The sequence below is a fragment of the Phyllostomus discolor genome, chromosome 3 (assembly GCF_004126475.2).
Source record: "Phyllostomus discolor isolate MPI-MPIP mPhyDis1 chromosome 3, mPhyDis1.pri.v3, whole genome shotgun sequence".
Lineage (NCBI taxonomy): Eukaryota > Metazoa > Chordata > Mammalia > Chiroptera > Phyllostomidae > Phyllostomus > Phyllostomus discolor.
The window spans coordinates 133,787,392-133,809,325 of record NC_040905.2 but is presented as its reverse complement, the minus strand read 5'-3'; the positions used below and the strand labels follow the sequence as shown (position 1 = coordinate 133,809,325).

The following is a 21,934-nucleotide window of genomic DNA, read 5'->3' as shown; positions in this document are numbered from 1 at the left end:
GTATAATCACCACAAGGAAACTTCTACAGGCAGCAATGGAGGCTGAGTGTCCAGGTATCAGAGTGTGCTTGACATTGCAGTGTTTCACATACTCAATCCATGTTAGCATGTCAGGGAACCAAGGAGAAAGGGTAGAGAAAGAGCCTGTATGAATCCAGCAGAACTTTATTAGAAAACTACCAGCAAGACACCAAAGCTTGGTTAAAGAAGCTGTGTGTACCAGTAACCCCTCAACCATTGAACAGAGTGGGTTTGAGGCAGTACACATGTGGACAGTGAATGGAACAAAGAGAAATTCATAGACTTTATCCTGTCTGTTGGTATACACCAGCAAGAAAGCCATGAGCACTATGGGGAAGAAAAATAAAGATAAAAGAAAATATCATTCTAAGGACTTAGAGGAAGAACAGCCTCAGATATTAGTTTGCTATAGAAATCAAAACCAGTTTAGGAAACTGGCATTCCCATTATGATATAAGAACATATAGCTTCTATGAAAAAATAGTAAAAAGTATGAGAAGACAACAGACTAAAACAGTGTAACAGTAAGTTCAAGAGATAACAAAGAAATAGATCAAAAGGACAAGAAGAGTTGTAAAGAAACTTAAATAACAATTTAAATCTATAATGGAATTAGTAAAGAACAAAATGTTTCTTGAAAATCAGTGGTATAGAGTGTGAATAAAAAATGAAAGGGCGGACTTCTGGCCATGATGGAGGCGTAGGCAGATACACTGTGCCTCCTCGCACAACCAAAATAAGGACAACAACAATTTAGAAACAAAATAACAACCAGAACTGACAGAAAATTGAACTGTATGGAAGTCGGACAACCAAGGAGTTAAAATAGACACATTCATCTAGGCCCATAGGAAGAAGGAGTCAGGTGGTCAGGCAGAGAGGGATAGAGGCACAAAAAGTGGTAGCACTGGGCATGCAAGGCACCCCCATCATGCAAGATGGCAGTGGGTGGACCCTGGGCATGGGGTGGCAACAGACAAACCAGGCGAGGCAGAGATTGTGAAGCAAGGAACAGCATGCAAGATGGCAGGCTGACTGGGTGGTCCCACATTCGTGTGCACATAAACCAGGCAAAACTGGGGAACGAGACTGACCACGCAGCCCAGGGTCCCACCTCAGGGAAATAAAGCCTCAAAACACTGATTGAAAACACCTGTGAGAGTTGAGGTGCAGGGAGAGACTCCCAGCCTCACAGGAGAGTTCGTTGGAGAGACTCACAGGGTCCTAGAATGTACACAAGCCCACCCACCCAGGAATCAGCACCAGAAAGGCCAGGTTTGCTTGGGGGAAGCAGAGGAAGGGACTGAAATCCATCAGAGAGTGGAGCAAGCACCATTGTTACCTCTCAGACCTGCCCCCACATACAGCGTCACAACCCAGCAACTGGGTTGGCCTGCCCGGGTGCACACGTAAGGCTCCGCCCCTCATACGTAATAAGCATAACAAGATAAAAATAAATGGCCCAAACAGAAGAACAAGTCAAAGCTCCACAGCAAATACAACTACGCGACCAACCTATCAGATGCACAGTTCAAAGCACTGGTGACCAGGATGTTCACAGAACTGGTTGAATTTGGTTGCACATTAGATGAAAAAATGAAGGCTACGCTAAGTGAAATGAAAGAAAATGCACAGGGAACCAATAGGGATAGGAAGAAAACTCGGACTCAAGTCAATGGAGTGGGCCAGGAGGAAGAAAGAAATATCCAATCAGAAAAGAATGAAGAAACAACAATTCAACAAAATGAGGAGAGGCTTAGGAACCTCCAGGACATCTTTAAACATTCCAACATCCGAATTATAGGGGTACCAGAAGGGGAAGAGGAAGAGCAACAAGTGGAAAAGTTATTTCAACAAATAATGAAGGAGAACTTTCCCAATCTGGCAAAGGAAATAGATTTCCAGGAAGTCCAGAAAGCTCAGAAAGTCCCAAAGAAGTTGAACCCAAGGAGGAACACACCAAGGCACATCATAATTACATTACCCAAGATGAAAGATAAGGAGAGAATCTTAAAAGCAGTAAGAGAAAAGGAGACAGTTACCTACAAAGGAGTTCCCATCAGAGTGTCAGCTGATTTCTCAAAAGAGACCTTGCAGGCAAGAAGGGACTGGAACGAAGTATTCCAAGTCATGAAAGGCAAGGACCTCCATCCAAGATGGCTCTATCCAGCAAAGCTTTCATTTAGAATGGAAGGGCAGATTAAGTGATTCTCAGATAAGGTCAAGTTCAAGGAGTTCATCATCACCAAGACATTATTATATGAAATGTTAAAGGGACTTATCTAAGAAAAAGAAGATAAAAAACTTGTACAGTAAAATAACATCAAACTGACATTTATTAACAACCACAGCTAAAGCAAAACCAAAAACAAACTAAGCAAACAACTAGAACAGGAACAGAACCACAGAAATAGAGATCACATGGATGGTTATCAACAGGGGAGTGGGAGGAGGAGAGAGGGGAAAAGGTACAGAGAATAAGTAGCATAGATGGTAGGTAGAAAATAGGGGGAGGGCAAGAGTAGTATGGGAAATGTAGAAGCTAAAGAGCTTATGACACATGGACATGAACTAAAGTGGGGGAATTTGGCGGGGAGAGGGTGTGCAGTGTGGAAGGGAATGAAGGGGGGAAATGGGACAACTGTAATAGCATGATCAATAAAAAATATATATTTTTTTAAATGAAAGGGCAAGGCTGAGAGACTGTATTTGCAATATATGTATCGCTAAAGGACTTATACCTAGAATATGCAAAGTATTCTTACAACCTAATAATAAAACAACCAAAAACCCAACATTAAATAAATAGGCAAATGATTTAAAGAGACGCTTTTCAAAGGAAGATATAAGAATGAACAGTAAATATGAAAAGTTCTTCACCATCATTAGTCATCAGAGAAATGCAAATTAAAACCACAACAAGATAGTATTTTACACCCTGTTGGAAGGCTAAAATTAAAAGATCTGACAACACCAGTGTTTGCAAGGATGCACAGCAGTGGGACTCTTATATATTGCTGACTGAATGATATAATCACTTTGGAAATAGGTTGGAAGATACTTATAAGCTTAAACATAAACTTACATGATCCAGCAATTCCACTCTCAGGTATTTACCCAAGAAAAATGAAAACCCATATATCCTCAAAAAGACTTGTACAGGAATGTTCACAGCATTATTTATCATAATGACTAAAAACAATTCAAATGTCTGTCAACAGGTAAGAGGATGAACGAACTACGGGTTATTCACATAATGTATCACTATTTACAAATTTTAAAAAATAATAAACTATTGACACCAACAACAATATGGACATATCTCGCAAACATGCTGAGCAAAAGGAGCCACACACAAAAAAGTACACATGGAATTACTCCATTTATATGAATTTTTAGCAGAGGCAAAACTAATCTATCAATATGGAAACTGGATCAGGAGTTGACAGAAGTGGGGTTAGGGAGGAATGACTTAAGTAGAGATGGCAAAGGCATAAGGGGAGTCCTAGGGTAAACGTTCTACATCTTAATAGGGGTGCTGATTAATTAAATATGTATATTGGTCAAACTTCATTGAACAAGGTTTAAACTATATGCATTTTACCACATGTAAATTATACTTTAATCAAGTTGAATAAAAGCAGTGGTACCCACAACAAGCTTCTTTCTAGAAAAGTTGTGAATTATATAAAGTAAAAAAATTCTATGAGCCTATAGGCAGGAAAATCAGACTTTCAAAGAATTTTTTTAAAAAACTGATTTCAGATTTCTCCTAAAAAGTACTAGGGAAGGAACAACAATGAAAATGTTTATAGTTGTTTAAGGGACAGAAGAAGTCCTAAGACTTTTATACCTAGCCAAGGATTTTTCGTAAGTGAATGCAACAAAAAAGCCAACCTAAGTATGGGAGGGCTCATACAACATACCACACATCCACGCTTCTAGAAAAAAAGTATTGAAACCCTTTCCCAGGTGACTGAGAGATGAGTCATGCTTAAAAGCTCAAGAATATAGTCTAAATACTTATTGCAAATAGGATTTGAAACTAGATGAAGATGTAAAACAATAACTGTAATTCCTAGAAGATATAATAAAAAACAAAATATAGAAATAATATGAGTCCTAAACCCCGAACTATATTAGCTAAAACTAGGGAATGTGGATGCGGGAAGAAGCTAGAAATAATGCCCATTAAATTCCTTATCTGACACAGTAAATTCCAAAGCCACTGGTTCACTAAATTGTAAAAGACCCATTTATGGAATATTCTATAATCATAAAAATAATGAGAAAGCTCTTTATATTTAAATATGTAATTATCTGTAAGACAAATTTATTCTAAAGGGTGAGGCACAATACAAAAATATTTACAGCATGCTATGACCTATACAACAAAAGAGAAAAAATATATATTATACAAAGGAAATATATATTACACAAAGGAAATTGGAGACTTTGGTTACCTCGGGGGAAGAGTTATTGAGTAGCTGGGAATTAGGAGTAAAAAAGGAGACTTTGTTGCAATTTTTTGTCCTTTTGTTCATTTGTACATTAACCACATAAAAGTGACCTGTTTTTAAAACTAATTTTTTAAATGTGTTATGTTTTTTTTACTTTGAGAATCAACTAAATGCTCCTTGAAGACTCTAGTATGTGCATAAATCTAGTTTATGATAAAGGAGATATCACAAATCAGAAAAGACTCAATGAATGATCTTGGAGCAACTGGTTTCCTATTTGGAAAGAAAATGTATCATTTCACAATTCTGATCCAAACAGGTTACAAAGATTCAATGAAAAATTTTTAATTAAATAAAAATATTAAAAGAAAACAGATGAATCTCAGATCAAATAAGGAAAGACTTTCTAAGAGTAATTTGACAGATTTGACTAAATAAAAATGAAAATCTCCAATAGGTCAGAAACATTATATTAAATTAAAAGGCATACTAAAAACTGGGAAAAATACTTTTCACAAATATGATGAGATTAATACCTACTTCTTTAAAAGAGCCAATCAAAGTAAAAGGGAAAACAAAGTTTAGAAAAACCTCACTAAAGCCTCAGTACAAAAATGGACAAAGGAAATGAATAGCCCTGGCTGGTGTGGCTCACTGGATTGGTGGCCAGCCTGCTAACCAAAGGGTCACTGGTTCAATTCCCAGTCTAGGACACATGCCTGGGTTGTGGGCCAGGTCCCCAGTAGGGTGCACATGAGAGGCAACCACACATTGATGTCTCTCTCCCTCTTTTTCTCCCTCCCTTCCCCTCTCTCTAAAAATAAATAAGTAAAATTTAAAAAGAAAAAGGAAGTGAAGAGATAAGAAATGAAAATGGTTAAGAAACATATAAGGACATGTAAAATCTCATTGATAATCAAAATAATCCAGGTTCGAGATAGTCCTTTTTTTGACTATCAAATAGGTGAAGTTCCTGGGAAACAGGGACCCTCATAACTACTGATGGGTATAAAAAAATGTGTTAGTTATTGGTACAATAGTAAATTGGTACAACCTTTCTGGGAAACAACTTGGGATATGTACCAACAGCCTTACACATCCTGAAAACTTTGACTCAATAATTCTAGTTTTATACTAAGTGTTTCCTCAGGAATTTAATGCAACTTTATTCATAGTAGAAAAAAACCTGAAAACAATAAAAATGTCTACTACAAATATGTTAAAATATGATATATTCATACAATAAAATATTATGCAGACATTAAAATCATAGTTTTGAAAAATACTTAGTGACCTAGAAAACATTCAAGATACATCATAAGTAAAAAAGCTGTTCTTTGCTATGACTACAATTTTGAAATATATACATACAAATTTGAAATCCTGGAGGGAAATACAACAAAATGTTAGCAATCATTTTCTATAAAATTATTTCATTACTTTAAATTTTCTGTAAAATTTAAAGTTTTTATAAGTATGTGAGGGGAGACACCATATTTTAAATGAAGAAATACTACAATTACAAAAATTTTACTTGGCATCAACATGCGCAGGCTCTCAACTGAGAGAGCTAATTATTGCAATAAGCAAGTAAGTCCCACACAAAACCTTGAGAACACATTAGCACTTGCCTTTCATCTTTTTTATTGATCCTTTGGTTCAGAATTCCATGGGCAAACAGTGTTTGGAACAGATGCTTTACCAGGAGCTTTCGTGGGCCGGCCAACAGGAGCACTATCACTCAGTGTAATGAATAACCTTGTATAGGCTCCATGACGAACCACAGACAACTCAACTGTAACAGTGTTTCCATGACAAACTTGCCTGCCCAGAAAGTCTTAACCAAGACCACCCACTGATGGCCCACAAACCACCAGGTCAAAGCAACTGTTGAAATAATTTAGGAATTATTAAGTCTGGCATGAAGAGCCCCACATGCCATGCCCAGGCTCCCAAATGCCCCTCATCCTCCCTGCTCTTTTCTATGGCAGGATGTTTTCAGTATGTTCAGTATTCTAACCCAACTAATAAAGGAGCTCTTTCAAGTTGCAAAAAACACTGCATATTTGGTTTCTGGGTCCACCATGAGTACCATACATAAAGAGGCACAGAACACATGTACCGTACCTTCCCGAAGCTGTGTTGGCTTGGCAGAATTTTCTCCACTCATTAAAACAACAAAAGACGCAGCTGCTCGGACTGTGGCCTGCCATGTTGACATGGCAACGGGTGGCTCCTGGCATGGGAAAAGGGCCCTGTTGTTTATGGGAGATCCCATAGTATAAACACATGGTCTGCAAAAGAAAGACAAGGAAACAAGGGGAGAAAATCTTTAAAATAAGTTGTCAGTTTTCTCACCACCATGGTGGAGAAGGTGAAATTGAGCTTTCAAACAGAAAACATTTATGCCTTTGTAGATGACTGGTTCCAAAGCTTCTTGAACTGAAACTGCCAAGGGTTGGCTAAGTAGTAATTTCTCCCAAATAAATTAATATATAAAGAGAGGTTTTTTTAAGGGAAAAATATTTTTTGGTTTAAGTGTTAAGAACTAGTCTGCTAGTTTAAAATTTATATTGCCCTTGTCCCTCCTCTTAGGCTCTTACCCATTTAAAAGAAAAAAGCTTTGGAGATATTCTTATAAAACTTGGGATATATTCTGGAACAGAAAAGATGTTTGGAGATCACTGAGATATTAATGTTTGGAAAAACAAGCTGGTAGTATCAAATCCAGTGCCAGCAGGCAGATACCCCAATCTTGGAAACCACCATCTCCAATAGAATCCTTGTGGGAATTCTTGTGTGGAGGCCAAGAACAGGGGTTGGCATATAAACAGGATTACAGGTCACAACAACCAGGCTCATTAAGGCCAAATGTAGTTGTTACCAAAGCAGGTGCAGGAAACCAACAGCATGACATTAGGGCTCATTCTGTTATAATTAAAAAATATGAACCCATGCATCCCAACAAAAATCTCTTCCATGACAGGTGGAAAAGGTTGATGAGATCACAGGAATACAGTATTTTGACACTACAGTGTAGAAGCCACAAAACTGACATCAGGAAAGTGTCTTAGGAAAATGTTTCCACTTTTTGCTTTTCTTTCTTTTTGTTTAAAGAACAGCTACATTTTTTAAAAGATTTATTTATTTATTTTTAGAGATCCATGGCCTGCAACCCAGGCATGTGCCCTGGCTGGGAATCGAACCTGCAATGCTTTGGTTCGCAGCCCGTGCTCAATCCACTGAGCTATACCAGCCAGGGCCACTTTTTGCTTTTCAAAAATTATAACAAACAACCATCAAAAATCTCCCCAAAAATAAAAGTCCAGGACCAGATGGCTTCATTAGTGAATTCTACCAAACATTCAAAGAAGATTTGGGACCCATCCTTCTCAAAATCTTCCAAAAACACTGAAAAGGCGATATTACCCAACACATTTTCTGAGGCCAATGTAACCCTGACACCAAAACTTGGCAAGGATTAACACTAGAAAAGAAAATTACAGACTAATATCTCTGATGAATATAGATACAAAAGTCCAAAACAAAATACTAGCAAATTGAATACAATGATATGTTAAAAAAAACACCACAATCAGTGGGGTTCATTCCAGGGGCAAGAGGATGGTTCAATATATGCAAATTGATCAATGTAATATACCACATTAACAAAACAAAATATAAATATCATATGATCTTATAATAGATGAAGAAAAAACACTTGATAAGATACAACATCCACTTATGATTAAAACACTCAATAAAGTGGGTATAAGAGGAAAGTACCTCAACATAATAAAGGCCAATATCATACTCAGTGGTGAAAACCTGAATGCTTTTCCTCTAAAATCAGAAACAACACAAGGATGCCCACTCTCATCACTCTTATTCAAAAGTTCTGGAAATCCTAGCTAGAGGAATTAGGCAAGAGAAAGAAATAAGAGCATCCAAAGTGGGAAGAAGTAAAAATGTAACTTTTTGGAGATGAAATGATTTTGTACATAGAAAACCCTAAAGACTCCACCAAAAAGCTTTTAGAAAGAATACACAAATACAGTAAAGTTGTAGGACACCAAATCAATGTACAAAAATCCACTGCTTTCCTATACTAACAATGGAACTTCAGAAAAAATGAAAAAAAAAAACCCCACACAATTCCTTTCGCAATTGCGACCTAAAGAATAAAATACAATACCTAGGAATAAATTTAACAAGAATGTGAAGGACCTATATACTGAAAAATACAAAGCATTACTAAAAGACTGAAAAAGGCACAATGAAATGGAAAGATATTCCATGCTAATGGACTGGGAGAGTCAACATAGTTAAAATGGCCATAATAGCCAAAACAATATGCAGATTTAATGCAATCCCCATCAAAACCCCAATGTCATTTTTTAAAGAAACAGAGCAAAAACAAATGTCATATTTGTATGGAACCACAAAAGACCACAAATAGCAAAAGTAATCTAGAAAAAAGAATGAAGCCAGAGGTATCACAATACCTGACTTCAAATTATTCTACAGAGCTACAATATTCATTGGCAGAAAACAGACATACAGGCCAATGAAATAGAACTGAAAGCCCAGAAATAAAACCACAGGCATATAGGCAAAAAATTTTTAACAAAGGAGACAAAAACACCCAATAGAGAAAAGAAAACCTCTTCAATAAATGGTGCTGGGAGAGTTGGAAAGCCACTTGCAAAAGGATGAAACTAGATTATTGTCTGGGTCCCCTGGTATAAAATCAATTAACAATGGATCAAAGACCTAAATATAAGACCTGAAACAATATATTACTTAGAGGAAACATAAGTCCTAAACTTATGGACTTTGGTCATAGAGAACATTTTATGAATTTGACCCCAAAGGCAAGGGAAATAAAGGCAAAATTAAATGAATGCACCATGTCAAACTAAAAAGCTTCTGCACAGCGAAAGAAACCAATGACAAAATAAAAAGGTAACCAACCAAGTGGGAGAAGATATTTGCTAACAACAGCTCTCCAACAAGAGGTTAATATCCAAAATATATAAATAACTCATACAACTCAACATCAAATAAACAGTCCAATCAAAAATGGGCAGAGGACATGAACAGACACCTCTCCCAAGAAGATGTACAAATGGCCAATATATATATGAAAAGGTGTTCAGCTTCACTAGCTATTAGGGAAATTCAAATCAAAACTACAATGAGATACCACCTCACATCTATTTGAATGGCTATTATCAACAAGACAGATAATAACTTTTGGAAAGCCTAAGAAGGAACCCTCATTCACTGCTGGTAGAAATATAAACTGGTACAGCCACTATGTAAAACAGTCTGGCAGTTCCTCAAAAAATTACAAATAGACTTATCATATGACCCAGAAATCTTTCTTCTGAGTATCTACCCGAAAAATTAAAAAACATTTATTCACAGAGATATCTGCACCTCTATGTTCATTTGCAGCATTATTTAGTGGCCAAGACATGGAGACAACCAAAGTATCTTTCAATAGAGGATTGTATAGAGAAGATGTACATATACACACTGGAATACTACTCAACCATAACAAAAGATGACATAGCCATCTGTGACAACACGGATGGATCTTGAGAATATTATGCTAAGCAAAATAAATAAGTCAGAAAAAGCTAAGAACGATATGATTTGACTCCTACGTGGGATATAAAACTGAAACTCATAGACACAGGCTGACAACAGCATGTGGTAACCAAAGGGAATGGGGTGGGTAGTAAAAGGTAAAGGGGGTCCAAATACAGTGATGGAAGATGATCTGACTTGGGTGTTGGACACACAATGTAATGTACAAATAATGTATCACAGAAATATATATCCAAAACCTATGTGTCTCTATGAACCAATGTATCTCCAATAAATTTAATTAAAATGTTATAGCAAATATGATACAGTCTTAATCAGTTTGATTAACATCACTATGATCAAACATTTATTGCATCCCTACAGTGTGCAAGAACACACAGAATGATGGTCCCACTCTATCAGTCAAGATCCAGTAAGGAAAAGAGAAAACAGCCTAGGTCTTAACAAACAGATAATTTAATATAGGGAATTGGTTATATAAGTGCTAGAAGAGCTGAGAAGCCAAACAGGGCACAGTGAGGCAACCCAGAGATTAACCACAGCAGTAAGTGACTGTGACTCCTTCTATTGGAGAAGATGATGTTACTGGATCATCCGGCAGAGACTAGAGTCACAGTGGGGACTGTCCAATACGTACTGGGACCAGAGGGGGCTCGATCATAGTTAGAGAAGACAAAGTAAGAAGGGAGGGGGAAAGAAATACTGTTTCTTGCCAACTCCTGCTCTCAAATTTTTCCATCAGTGCCCTGCCCCCAACATTGGTCAAACCTATGAGGAAACAGAAGACAACAGAGCCTAGATAATGAGGTACGTGATCATTCAGAGATCACAATAAGATCAGAAAATAGACCTTAGGGAAGACAGGCAGGCGAAGTCTAACTTCTTAGAACTGTACATGATAACTCACAAGTTTGCACGGGGCAGGGAAAGATCAGAAATTCAGAAGACTTTAGTCCTGCCTATGTTGCCTACTTATTAAATGGCAATGGGAAAGTCCTTTGACCTCTCTGAGTCACATATAAAATGGGGATGGGATAGAGGTCAGTGACCTCTATTGTCTGTTCTGGTCCATAAATCTATGACACTGTATTCCAAGTTTACACACAAAATTTCATTGAACACCCATAATCTCCCATCAGTTTCAGTGAAACTTAGTTAACTGTCCAGCCTCAGGCTGTTTAAGAACCTAATGAGGAAGCCTGCCAGAACTGGCTTCTCCCAAGTAGGGCAAGTGGTGGTGAGCATGTGGTAGGAGGTATGCTATAATGTAGGAGACCGTTCTGCATGGCATGGGCCCAGCTCCCATGCAGAGATGCACAGGATCCATGCCCACTGACAGGTTCTCGCGTGGGGAATCAGGCCTGCAATGTACCTAGGCCGCTTTGAGTCTTGCTCTTGCTAAAAAAAACACTCTCTCACCCTGAATTGAGGACATTTACTACAAAGTAACTTCTTAAAATCCATGGTAAACCTTCTAAGGATGGATGTAACTGGTTCAACCACTTTTGCCTTTTCATTTGCAAATATCCCTCTTCTGAGATGTGATTAGCAGCATTGGCTCCTTTGTTTTCTGTAAAAGGTAACCACCTACAGCAAACCTGTGCATAGTAAATGAGGACCATCATGTAATGTGCCGAGAAACCCAATAAAGGCCAGTCATGGCAAGGGCCAACGCTTTTGCTCCCCTTGAGAGAAAAGCCATGCTGTCCCTTTTCCTCCACTGGACTCGGCAGTCTGTGTGAATGTCTCATTTCATCCATAATGACTTGGACACCGCGGGCCGGTGTCTGCATCACTACAAAGCTCAAATAACAGCTAGATTCAGTCACGTATGCCTAGTTCTGGTAATTCTACCCATAAAGTGTTTTGTTTTTTTTCCCAAAAGCCCATCTTAGAGAAGGGTCCTAAAAAAGGAAAAATGAGTGTTGTCAGTGGAAACAGAGTGTACTCCCAGTGGACAAATGGCAGGCAAAACTCTTGCTTCCTCTGAAAATGGCAGTCCTTGGGATTAAGGCTTTCTTTCTCAATGAAGTAGAATGGACCCTACAATTTTTCTCAGTTCAAGAGCTCTAGGAAGCCACTTCTAATTTAAGTATACTTGTGGAGTTCAACTTATTTGTGATGTTTACAGGGAAATGGCAGGTATCTGCCTACAGATCCCCTTAAGACTTTCTCTGCATCAGGCAAAGGGGTAGCTGTCCTATATGATAGTCTTAAGTCTGAGGGTGCTCAGGCCAAGTCTAAAAGTATCTACACTCTCAAGAAACAAGAAAAAGCTCAAATAAACAATATAACTTTATACTTAAAGGAACTTGAAAAAGAATAGCAAAGTCCACAGTGAATAGAAGGAAGGAAATAAAATTGCTCAGAGCAGAAATAAATTAAATAGAATCTAAAAAAGATACAAAAGATCAATGAATCCAAGAGCTGGTTCTTTGAAAGATAAACAAGATGGACAAAACTTTAACCAGACTCATCAAGTAAAAAGGAGACAGGACCCAAATGAAGAAAATCAGAAATGAAAGAAAAGAAATAGCAAATGAAACCAAAGAAATACAAAGGATTGTAAGAAAATATTATGAACAACTATATGCCAACAAATTGGACAACCTGGATGAAATGGATAAATTCCTAGAAACATATAAACTTCCAAAACTAAATCTGAACACATTACACCTTGTAAAATTGAAGCAGTAATAAAAAAAACTCCCAAAAAACAAAATCCCTGGACCAGACGGCTTCACAGGTGAATTTTACCAAACATTCTGAGAAGGGCTAACACCTCTGCTCAAACTATTTCATCAAATTCAAGAGGAGGGAATGATCCCAAACTCATTTTACAAGGGAAGGGAAGGGGAGGGAAGGGGAGGGGAGGGGAGGGGAGGGGAGGGGAGGGGAGGGAAGGGAAGGGAAATAAATAAGTACAGGCCAATAGCCCTGATGAACATAGATGCTAAAATCCTCAACAAAATACTAGCAAACCAAATACAGCAATGCATCAAAAAGATCATACACCACTATCAAGTGGAATTTATACTGGGAATGCAAGGTTGGCAAAACATTCACAAATCAATAAATGTGATATACCACATAAACAAAATGAAGGATAAAAACTACATGATCATATCAATAGATGCAAAAAAAAGCTTTTCATAAAATCCAGCACCCATTTATGATGAAAACTATCAGCAAAGTGGGAATAGAGAGAACATACTTAAATATAATAGAGGTCATATATGACAAATCTATCAGCACCATACTCAACGGGCAAAAACTAGCATTCCCATTAAGATCAGGAACAAGACAGGGATGTCCACTCTCATCTTTCTTATTCAACATAGCACTGGAAGTCACAGCCACAACGATCAGAGAAGAAGAAGAAATAAAAGTCATCCAAACTGGAGGGAAGAAGTAAAACTGTCTATATTTGCAGGTGACATGATAATGTACCTAGAGAACCCCAAAGATTCCACCAAGAAACTACTAGAACTGATAAACGAATTCATCGCACTAGTAGGATACAAAATTAATATCCAGAAATCAGTTGCATTTTTATATGCCAATAATGAACTAACAAGAAGGGAAATTAAGAAAATAATCCAATTCACAATTGCTTCAAAAGGAATAAACTACCTAGGAATAAACCTAAGCAAGGGTGTAAAAGACCTATACTAGGAAAATTATAAGACACTAAAGAAAGAAATGGAAGAAGATACAAATAAGTGGAAGCACATACCGTTAATGGATAGCAAGAATTAACATCATTAAAAGGTCCATGCCACCCAAAGCAATCTACAGATTCAACACAATTTCTATCAAGAGTCTGCTGACATATTTCACAAAACTAAAACAAGTATTTCAAAAATTTATATGGAACCACAACAGGCCCCTCATAGCAACACCAATTCTGAGAAAGAAGGACAAAGTTGGAGGAATCATGCTACTTAATATCAAACTATACTACAACACCACAGTAATCAAAATAGCCTGGTACTGGCATAAAAACAGACACATAGATGGAACAGAACAGAGAGTCCAGAAATAAACCCACACCTTTATAGTCAATATCTGACAGAGTAAGCAAGCACATACAATGAGCTAAAGATAGTTTATGCAATAAATGGTGTTGGGAAAATTGCACAGATACATATAGAAAAATGAAACTAGCCCACCTTCTTACACCACACACAAGTATAAATTCAAAATGGAATAAAGACTTAAATGCACACACAAAACCATAAAAATCCTAGAAGAAAACAGAGACAGCAAAATCTCAGACTTACCTTGTAGCAGTATTTTATCAGATATATCTCCCCAGGCAAGGGAAACAAAATAAAAACAAAAGCAAATGGGATGGCATCAAACTAAAAAGGTTTTGCACAGCAAAGGAAATCATCAACAAAATAAAAAGACAACCTACTGAATAGGAGAATATATACATTGATACATCTGATAAGGGGTTAACATCCAAAATTTATAAAGTACTTACAAAACTCAATAACAACAAAAACAAACAACCCAATTAAAAAATAGACAAAGGACTTGAATAGACACTTTTCCAAGAAGGACAGAGGGCCAATAGACATCTGAAAAGATGCTCAACATCATTAATCAGTGGAGAAATGCAAATTAAAACCACAATGACATACCATCTCACACCTGTCAGAATGGCTATCATCAATAGTCAACAAACAAAAACTGCTGTCAAGAAGATAGAGAAAGGGAAACCCTTTGCACTGCTGGTGGGAATGCAGACTGGTGCAGCCACTGTGGAAAGTGGTATGGAGATACCTCACAAAATTAAAAATGGATCTTCTTTTGACCCAAAGATCCCATGTCTGGGAATATATCCAAAGGGACCCAAAACAGTAATTTGAAAGAACATAAGTACCCCTGTGTTCACTGCAGCATTATTACAATCACCAAGACATGGAAGAAGTCCAAGTGTCCACTAGTAGGTGAGTGGATGAAACAACTATGGGACATTTCACAATGGAATACTACTCAGCCATAAAAAAGAAGAAAACTTTACTCTTTGTGACAGTATGGATGGACCTGGAGAGCATTATGCTAAGTGAAATAAGCTAGTCAGAGACCATATACCATATAATACCATATAATTTCAAGTGCCATATAATTTCACTCATATGTGGAATCTAATGAACAAACTGAACAAGAAAAATGGTGGCAGACTCATAGATGGAGAGCAAGATGATAGCTTTGGGGGTTGTAAGGGATGGAGCGATTGAGCAAGAAGAAAAAAGGACTCATGGTCATGGAAAACAGCGTAGTGATTGCTGGGGGAGGGGTATATAAGGAGACTAAATGGTAATGGAAAAATACAATAAAGATTTTTAAAAAAGTATCTGCACTCTCTTGCTGTTGTGTTCAGCACCTCATTTCCCTATGGTGACTCTGGTATTGGAGGTATCCCCCTTTCTACACAAGGAACAAATCCTCCTCAAAATATTGCCTTGCCAAGAGGTTTGCTCTCCATCTGCTTATAAGGTTGGGTTGGAAGACATGCTAACATATTAATATGCATTCTACCTGTGCCCTTAAGTATGCAGTTCCTAAGACTTCTCCCATCAGCTTCTATGACTCTTTCCAGAAAAACAATCACATTTGAGATGAGGTCCTATTTGAGAAACACTGCAGAAGAATTGGAAGGAATTAGTGATTTGCTGAAGGACAGGGAGAAGGAAACAAAGGCCCTCTCTGAGGTAGCCAGCCTACAAGTTGGTCCCCAATGACCCCCACTTCCTGATATTCACACCCTTGTGGAGTACCCTTGCATGCTGTACCTGGGTTAGTCGGTGTGACAAATACAAGATGGCACATACCGCTTCTGAGATTAGATTATTAAAAATCTTTGACTTCAACTTTAGGGTTTCCTTTCCTTCTCTCTTTTTCTTCATCACTTACTCTGGGGAATATCAAGCCATGTTGAGGACACAGTGGGAGTCTACGGAGGGTACATGTGGTAGAAGCCAAGACCTCCAGCTCATAATCAGTGAGGACCCAAGGGCTCTCAACAGCCATGCATGTGCATTTCGAAGATGATCTTCCAGCTCCAGTCAAGCCTTGAGATGCCTCTAGCTCCAGCACAATACAACCTTGTGAGAGATCCTGAGCCAGAACCACCCAGGTTAAGCTGCTCCCGGGTTCCTCAGAAATCATGAAATAATAAATATTCTCTCAAGCTATTAAGTTTTGAAGTAATTTGTTATTCAAAAATAGATGACAGAATTTTCTCATCTTTCTGGCTTAAGTGATAAAATGAACCTCGAAGTTACTAAAAAAGGAAAAAAACTCATTACCACAATCAAGGTCACAGGAAGGATCAGGGAGAAGAGGAGTCCCGACCTGTTAAATTTGCTTATACAAGGCTTTACACACCATTCAGCAGATGATATTTTCCTTTAGATTAATTTTATTTATTTTTTAAATTTGTTAATTCTTGTTCTATTACAGTTATCCCCATTTTCCCCCCATTACTCTCACTTGTACTTCCCATCCCTCCTCCCACATTCAATCCTCCCCCCTCCACTGTCTTTGTCCATGGGTCTTTTATACATGTTCCTTGACTTGACCCTTCCACTTCTTTCTCCTGTTATCTCCTTCTCCCCTTCCCTTTGGTTACTGTCAGATTGTTCTTTATTTCCATGTCTCTGGTTCTACTTTGCACACTTGTTTGTTCTGTTGATTACCACTTATAGGTGAGATCCTATGGTACTTGTCTTTCACCGCCTGGCTTATTTCAATTAGCTGCATAATGCTCTCCAGTTCCATCCATGCTGTCACAAAGGGCAGAAGCTCCTTCTTCCTTTCTGCTTCATAGTATTCCATCATGTAAATATACCATAGTTTTTTGATCCACTTGTTTACTGATGGGCACTTAGGCTGTTTCCAGCACTTGGCTATTATAAATAACACTGCAATGAACACATAAGAGAATAGCTTCTTTTGAACTGGCATGTCAAAGATTCTTAGGGTGTAAACCCAGCAGAGGAATTGCTGAGTCAAAAGGCAGTTCCATTTCTAGTTTTTTGAGGAAATTCCATACTGTTTTCCACAGTAGTTGTACCAGTCTGCAATCCCACCAACAGTGCACTAGGGTTCCCTTTTCTCCACAACCTCCCTAACGTTTGTTGTTTGTTGATTTATGGTGGCCATTCTGACAGTGCGAAGTGGTATCTCATTGTGGTTTTAATTTGCATCTCTCTGATGGCTAGTGATGCTGAGCATTTTCTCATATGTCTCTGGGTGACCTCTATGTCCTCTTGGAGCACTGTCTGTTCAGGTCCTTTGCCCATTTTTTAATTGGACTGTTTGTCTTCCTGGTGTGAAATCATGTGAATTCTTTATATATTTTGGAGATCAAACCCTTGTCCAAAGTATCTTTGGCAGATATCTTCCCATATGGTTGGTTCCCTTTTCATTTTGCACATGCTTTCTTTAGCCGTGCAGAAGTTTTTCATTTTGATGAAGTCCCATGTGTTTATGCTTTTCTTTATATCCCTTGCTCTAGGGGACAGACATATTGGTAAAAATATTGCTACATGGAATATCTGAAATTTTTCTGCCTATGTTCTCCTCTAGGACTTTTATGGTGTCATGACTTATATAAGTCTTTTATCCATTTTGGGTTCATTTTTGTGTATGGCGTGAGTTGGTGGTCAAGTTTCATTTTTTTGCATGTAGTTCTCCAGATCTCCCTAAACCACAAGTGGCAATCACAAGGCCCACAGGCTGATTCCAGCCATCCACCTTGTTTTATCCTGCCTGGCACCTTGTTTCTATCCAGCGGCAGCACTGAGCTCTCACTTAATGTTAAGGAGTAGTTACATTTATACAGTCCTAAAATTACATTTGGCCCTTTGAAGGCAACCTTGAGGCTGATATGGCCCCCGATGAAAATGAGTTTGACACCCCTGCCCTAAACCATTTGTTGAAGAGACTATTTTTACCCCATTTCACACTCCTGTCCCCTTTGTTGCATATTAGTTCACCATAGAGACATGGGTTTATTTCTGGGCTCTCTATTCTGCTCCATTGATTTATGTGTCCATTCTTTGCCAGACTGTTTTGATTGCAGTGGCCTTATAATATAGTTTGACACCAGGTATTGTGATCCCTCCTACTTTGTTCTTCTTTCTCAAAATTAATAGCTGCAGCTATTTGGGGTTGTTTATGGTTCCACATAAATTTTTGAAATGTTTGTTCTATATCTCTGAAATATGTCATTGGTACTTTAATAGGGATTGCACTGAATCTATAATTTGCTTTGGGTAGTATGGCCATTTTGATGATGTTAATTCTTCTGATCCATGAACACAGTGTATGTTTCCATTTGTTTGTGTCTTCCTTAATTTCTTTCTTCAGTGTTGTGTAGTTTTCTGAGTACTGGTCTTTTACCTCCTTGGTGAGGTTCTTAGGTACTTTATTCTTCTTGTTGCTATAGCAAATAGGATTTTTTTCTAGATTTTGTTTCTGAAATTTGTTCTTGGTATACAAAAATTGCTTCAATTTCTGATAATCTACCTTGTATCCCACTGTTTTACCAAATTCACTTTTTATACAGAGTAGTTTTCCTGAGGAGTGTATAGGGTTTTCTATGTATATTATCATGTCATCTGCAAACAATGACAGTTTTACTTCCTCCTTTCTAATTTTGATGCCTGTTATTTCTTTTTCTTGACTTTTCACTGTGGATAGAACTTCTAATATTTTGTTGAATAGAAGTGGACACCCTTGTATTGTTCCTGATCTTGGTAGGAAAGTTTTTAGTTTTTGCCTGTTGAGTATGATATTGGTTGTAGGTTTCTCATATAAGGCTTTATTATAGTGAGCTATGTATGTTCCCTCTACTCCCACTTTACTGAGTGTTTTTTATCATAAATGGGTGTTGTACCTCATCAAAGGCTTTTCCAACACTTATTGATATGATCATGTGATTTTGGCTTTCCTTTTGCTAATGTGATATACTACTGATTTCTGAATATTGTACCATCCTTGCATCCCTGGAATGAATACCACTTGGTCATAGTGTATGATCTTTTTAATGTATTGTTGGATGGGGTTTGCCAGTATTCTGTTGAGGATTTTAGCGTCAATGTTCATTAGTGATATTGGCCTGTAGGTTTCTTTCTTTGTTGTGTCTTTATCTGGTTTTGGAATTGGGATGATGTTGGCCTCATAAAAAGAGTTTGGGAGTCTCCCATCTTTTTGGATTCTTTGGAATAGTCTGTGAAGGATAGGGGTTAGCTCTTCCTTAAATGCTTTGTAGAATTCTCCTGTGAAACCATCTGGCCCAGGGCTTTTGTGTGTTGGGAGTTTTTTGATTACTGCTTCAATTTCATCAGCTATTATTGGTCGGTTCAGGCTTTCTGCTTCTTTTTCATTGAGTTTTGGAAGATTATATTTTTCTAGAAATTTGTCCATTTCATCTAGGTTTTCAAATTTCTTGGCATACAGTTCTTCATAGTAATTTCTTACAGTCCTTTGTATTTCTGTGTTATCTGTTGTAATCTCTCCTCTTTCATTTCTGATTGTGTTTATTTGGGTCTTCTCTCTTTTTTTCTTGATGAGTCTGCTTAAAGGCTTGTTGATTTTGTTTATCTTTTCAAAGAACCAACTCTTGGATTCATTAGTCCTTAGAATTGTGCTTTTAGTCTCTATGTCATTTAATTCTGCTTTGATCTTGGTTATTTCCTTCCTTCCACTTGCTCTGGGCTGTCGTTGTTGTTGTTCCTCGAGTTCTTGTAGACATAGGGTTAGGTTGTTTGTTTAGAATGTTTGTAACTTTTTTAGGTGGGCCTGTATCGCTATGATCTTCCCTCTCATGACTGCCTCGGCTGTGTCCCATAAGTTTTGGGTTGTTGTGAGTTCGTTTTCATTTCTTCCCAGAAACCTTTTGATTTCTTCCCTAATATTATTCTTCACCCATTCATTGTTTAATAGCATGTTATTTAATCTCCATGATTTTGAGTGTTTTGGTTTTTTTATTCCTTGGGGTTGGTCTCTAGCTTCAGTCCCTTGTAGTCTGAGAAAATGCTTGGTATGATTTCAATTTTCTTAAAATTGTTGAGGCTTGTTCTGTGTCCTACCATGTGGTCTATCTTTGAAAATGTTCCATGAGCATTTGAAAAGAATGTGCATTTTGCTTCTTTGGGATGAAAGGTTCTATATATATCAGTTAAGTCCATTTGATATAGGTCATTGTTCAGTGCCAAAATATCCTTGTTGACATTTTGTTTGAAAGATCTATCCATTGTTTACAGTGGGGGGTTAAAACCCCCCACTGTAAGTGTATTGCTGTCTGTATCTTTCTTGAAGTCCTCCAAGATTTTCTTTATATATTTGGGTGCTCCTATGTTTGGTGCATATATGTTTATAATGTTTATGTCTTCTTGATGGATTCTTCCCTTGAATATTGTGAAATGTCTTTCTGCATCTGTTTTTATGGCCTTTGTTTTGAAGTCTACTTTATCTCATACAAGTATTACTACACTGCCTTTTTTCCCCTTGTCAATTTGTTTGGAATATTTTCTTCCAATCCTTCATTTTTAGTCTGTGTAGGTCTTTTGTTCTGAGATGGGTCTCTTGTAAGCAGCAAATATGTGGGTCATGTTTTCTTATCCATTCAGCTATTCTGTTTTTTATTGGAGCATTTAATCTATTTACATTTAAGGTTATTATTGATAGATACTTATTCATTGCCATATCTCCCCTTTGTACCTGTGTTCCTCTCTCTCTCTCACTCTTTTTCTTCATCTTGTTAAAGCGGTCCTTTAGCACAGGGGTGGCAGACTCATTTTCACAGGGGGCCACATCAGCCTCACAGTTGCCTTTAAAGGATTGAATGTAATTTCAACTCCTTAATCGTTAAGGAGTAGTCACATTTATACAGTCCTAAAATTATTTCATTTAGTCTTAAAGTTTAGCATACCTTGCAGTGCTGGTTTTGTGGAGGTGTATTCTCTCACTGTTCTTTTATCTGAGAAACTCCTTATTTCACCTTCCATTTTAAATGAGAGCCTTGTTGGGTAGGGTAGTCTTGGTTGCAGGCCTTTGTTTTTCATTACTTGAAGTATTTCTTGCCATTCCCTTCTGGCTTGTAGCATTTCTGTAGAGAAATCAGCTGCTAGCCTTTTCAGAGCTCCCTTGTATGTTTTTATTTCTTCCTTGCTGTCTTTAAGATTCTTTCTTTATCTTGGAATCTACCATTTAATTATTATGGCCTCTTTTGGATCTTCTTGATAGGGACCCTCTGTCCTTCCTGGACTTGTGTGACTTTCTCTCATTAAATTAGGGAAATTTTCCATCATTTCTTTTATAAACAGGTTTTCTATCCCTTGCTCCTCTACTTCTCCTTCTGGTATTCCTATTATATGGATATTATTACATTTCATGTTGTCCTGCAGTTCCCTTAACACCTCTTCATTCTTTTTGAGTCTTTTTTTATTTTCTTGCTCTTCCGGGGAATTTTTTTCTACCTTGTCCTCCAGCTTGCTGATTTGATCCTCTGCTTCATCTAGCCTGCTTTTGATTCCTTTGACTGTGTTCTTCAATTTAGAAATTGTATTCTTCATTTCCTCCTGGTTCTTGTTAATATTTCTTATGTCTTTTTTCATGCTGATGCAGTTCGTAGTAAGTTTCTCATAGCTTCCCTGTAGTTTTTTGTAATTCTCACTGAGCTTCCCTATAACCATTGTTTTGAACTCAATGTCTGATAGTTTACTTGCCTCTATTTCATTTAGCACTCTTTCTGAGGATTCCTCCTTTCCTTTCAATCGGAGGTCATTTCTTTGTCTTCCCATTTTTTGGGAGATTCT

The 21,934-nt window shown here is 37.6% G+C and overlaps 1 protein-coding gene across 8 annotated transcripts in view; it reads right to left on the bottom strand.

Moving 5' to 3' along the window:
* Positions 1-21,934, bottom strand: part of LOC114512547 (aminopeptidase O (putative)) — a 439,198-nt gene that overhangs the window by 345,385 nt on the left and 71,879 nt on the right. For all 8 annotated transcript variants that reach the window (XR_004902147.1, XM_036021469.1, XM_036021474.1 and 5 more), the window contains one exon: positions 6,609-6,775. Coding sequence is in view for 7 of the 8 variants with exons in the window: in XM_036021469.1 (XP_035877362.1) it covers positions 6,609-6,775 (167 nt within the window). In the remaining variant the exon portion in view is untranslated. The remainder of the gene's footprint in view (positions 1-6,608; positions 6,776-21,934) is intronic.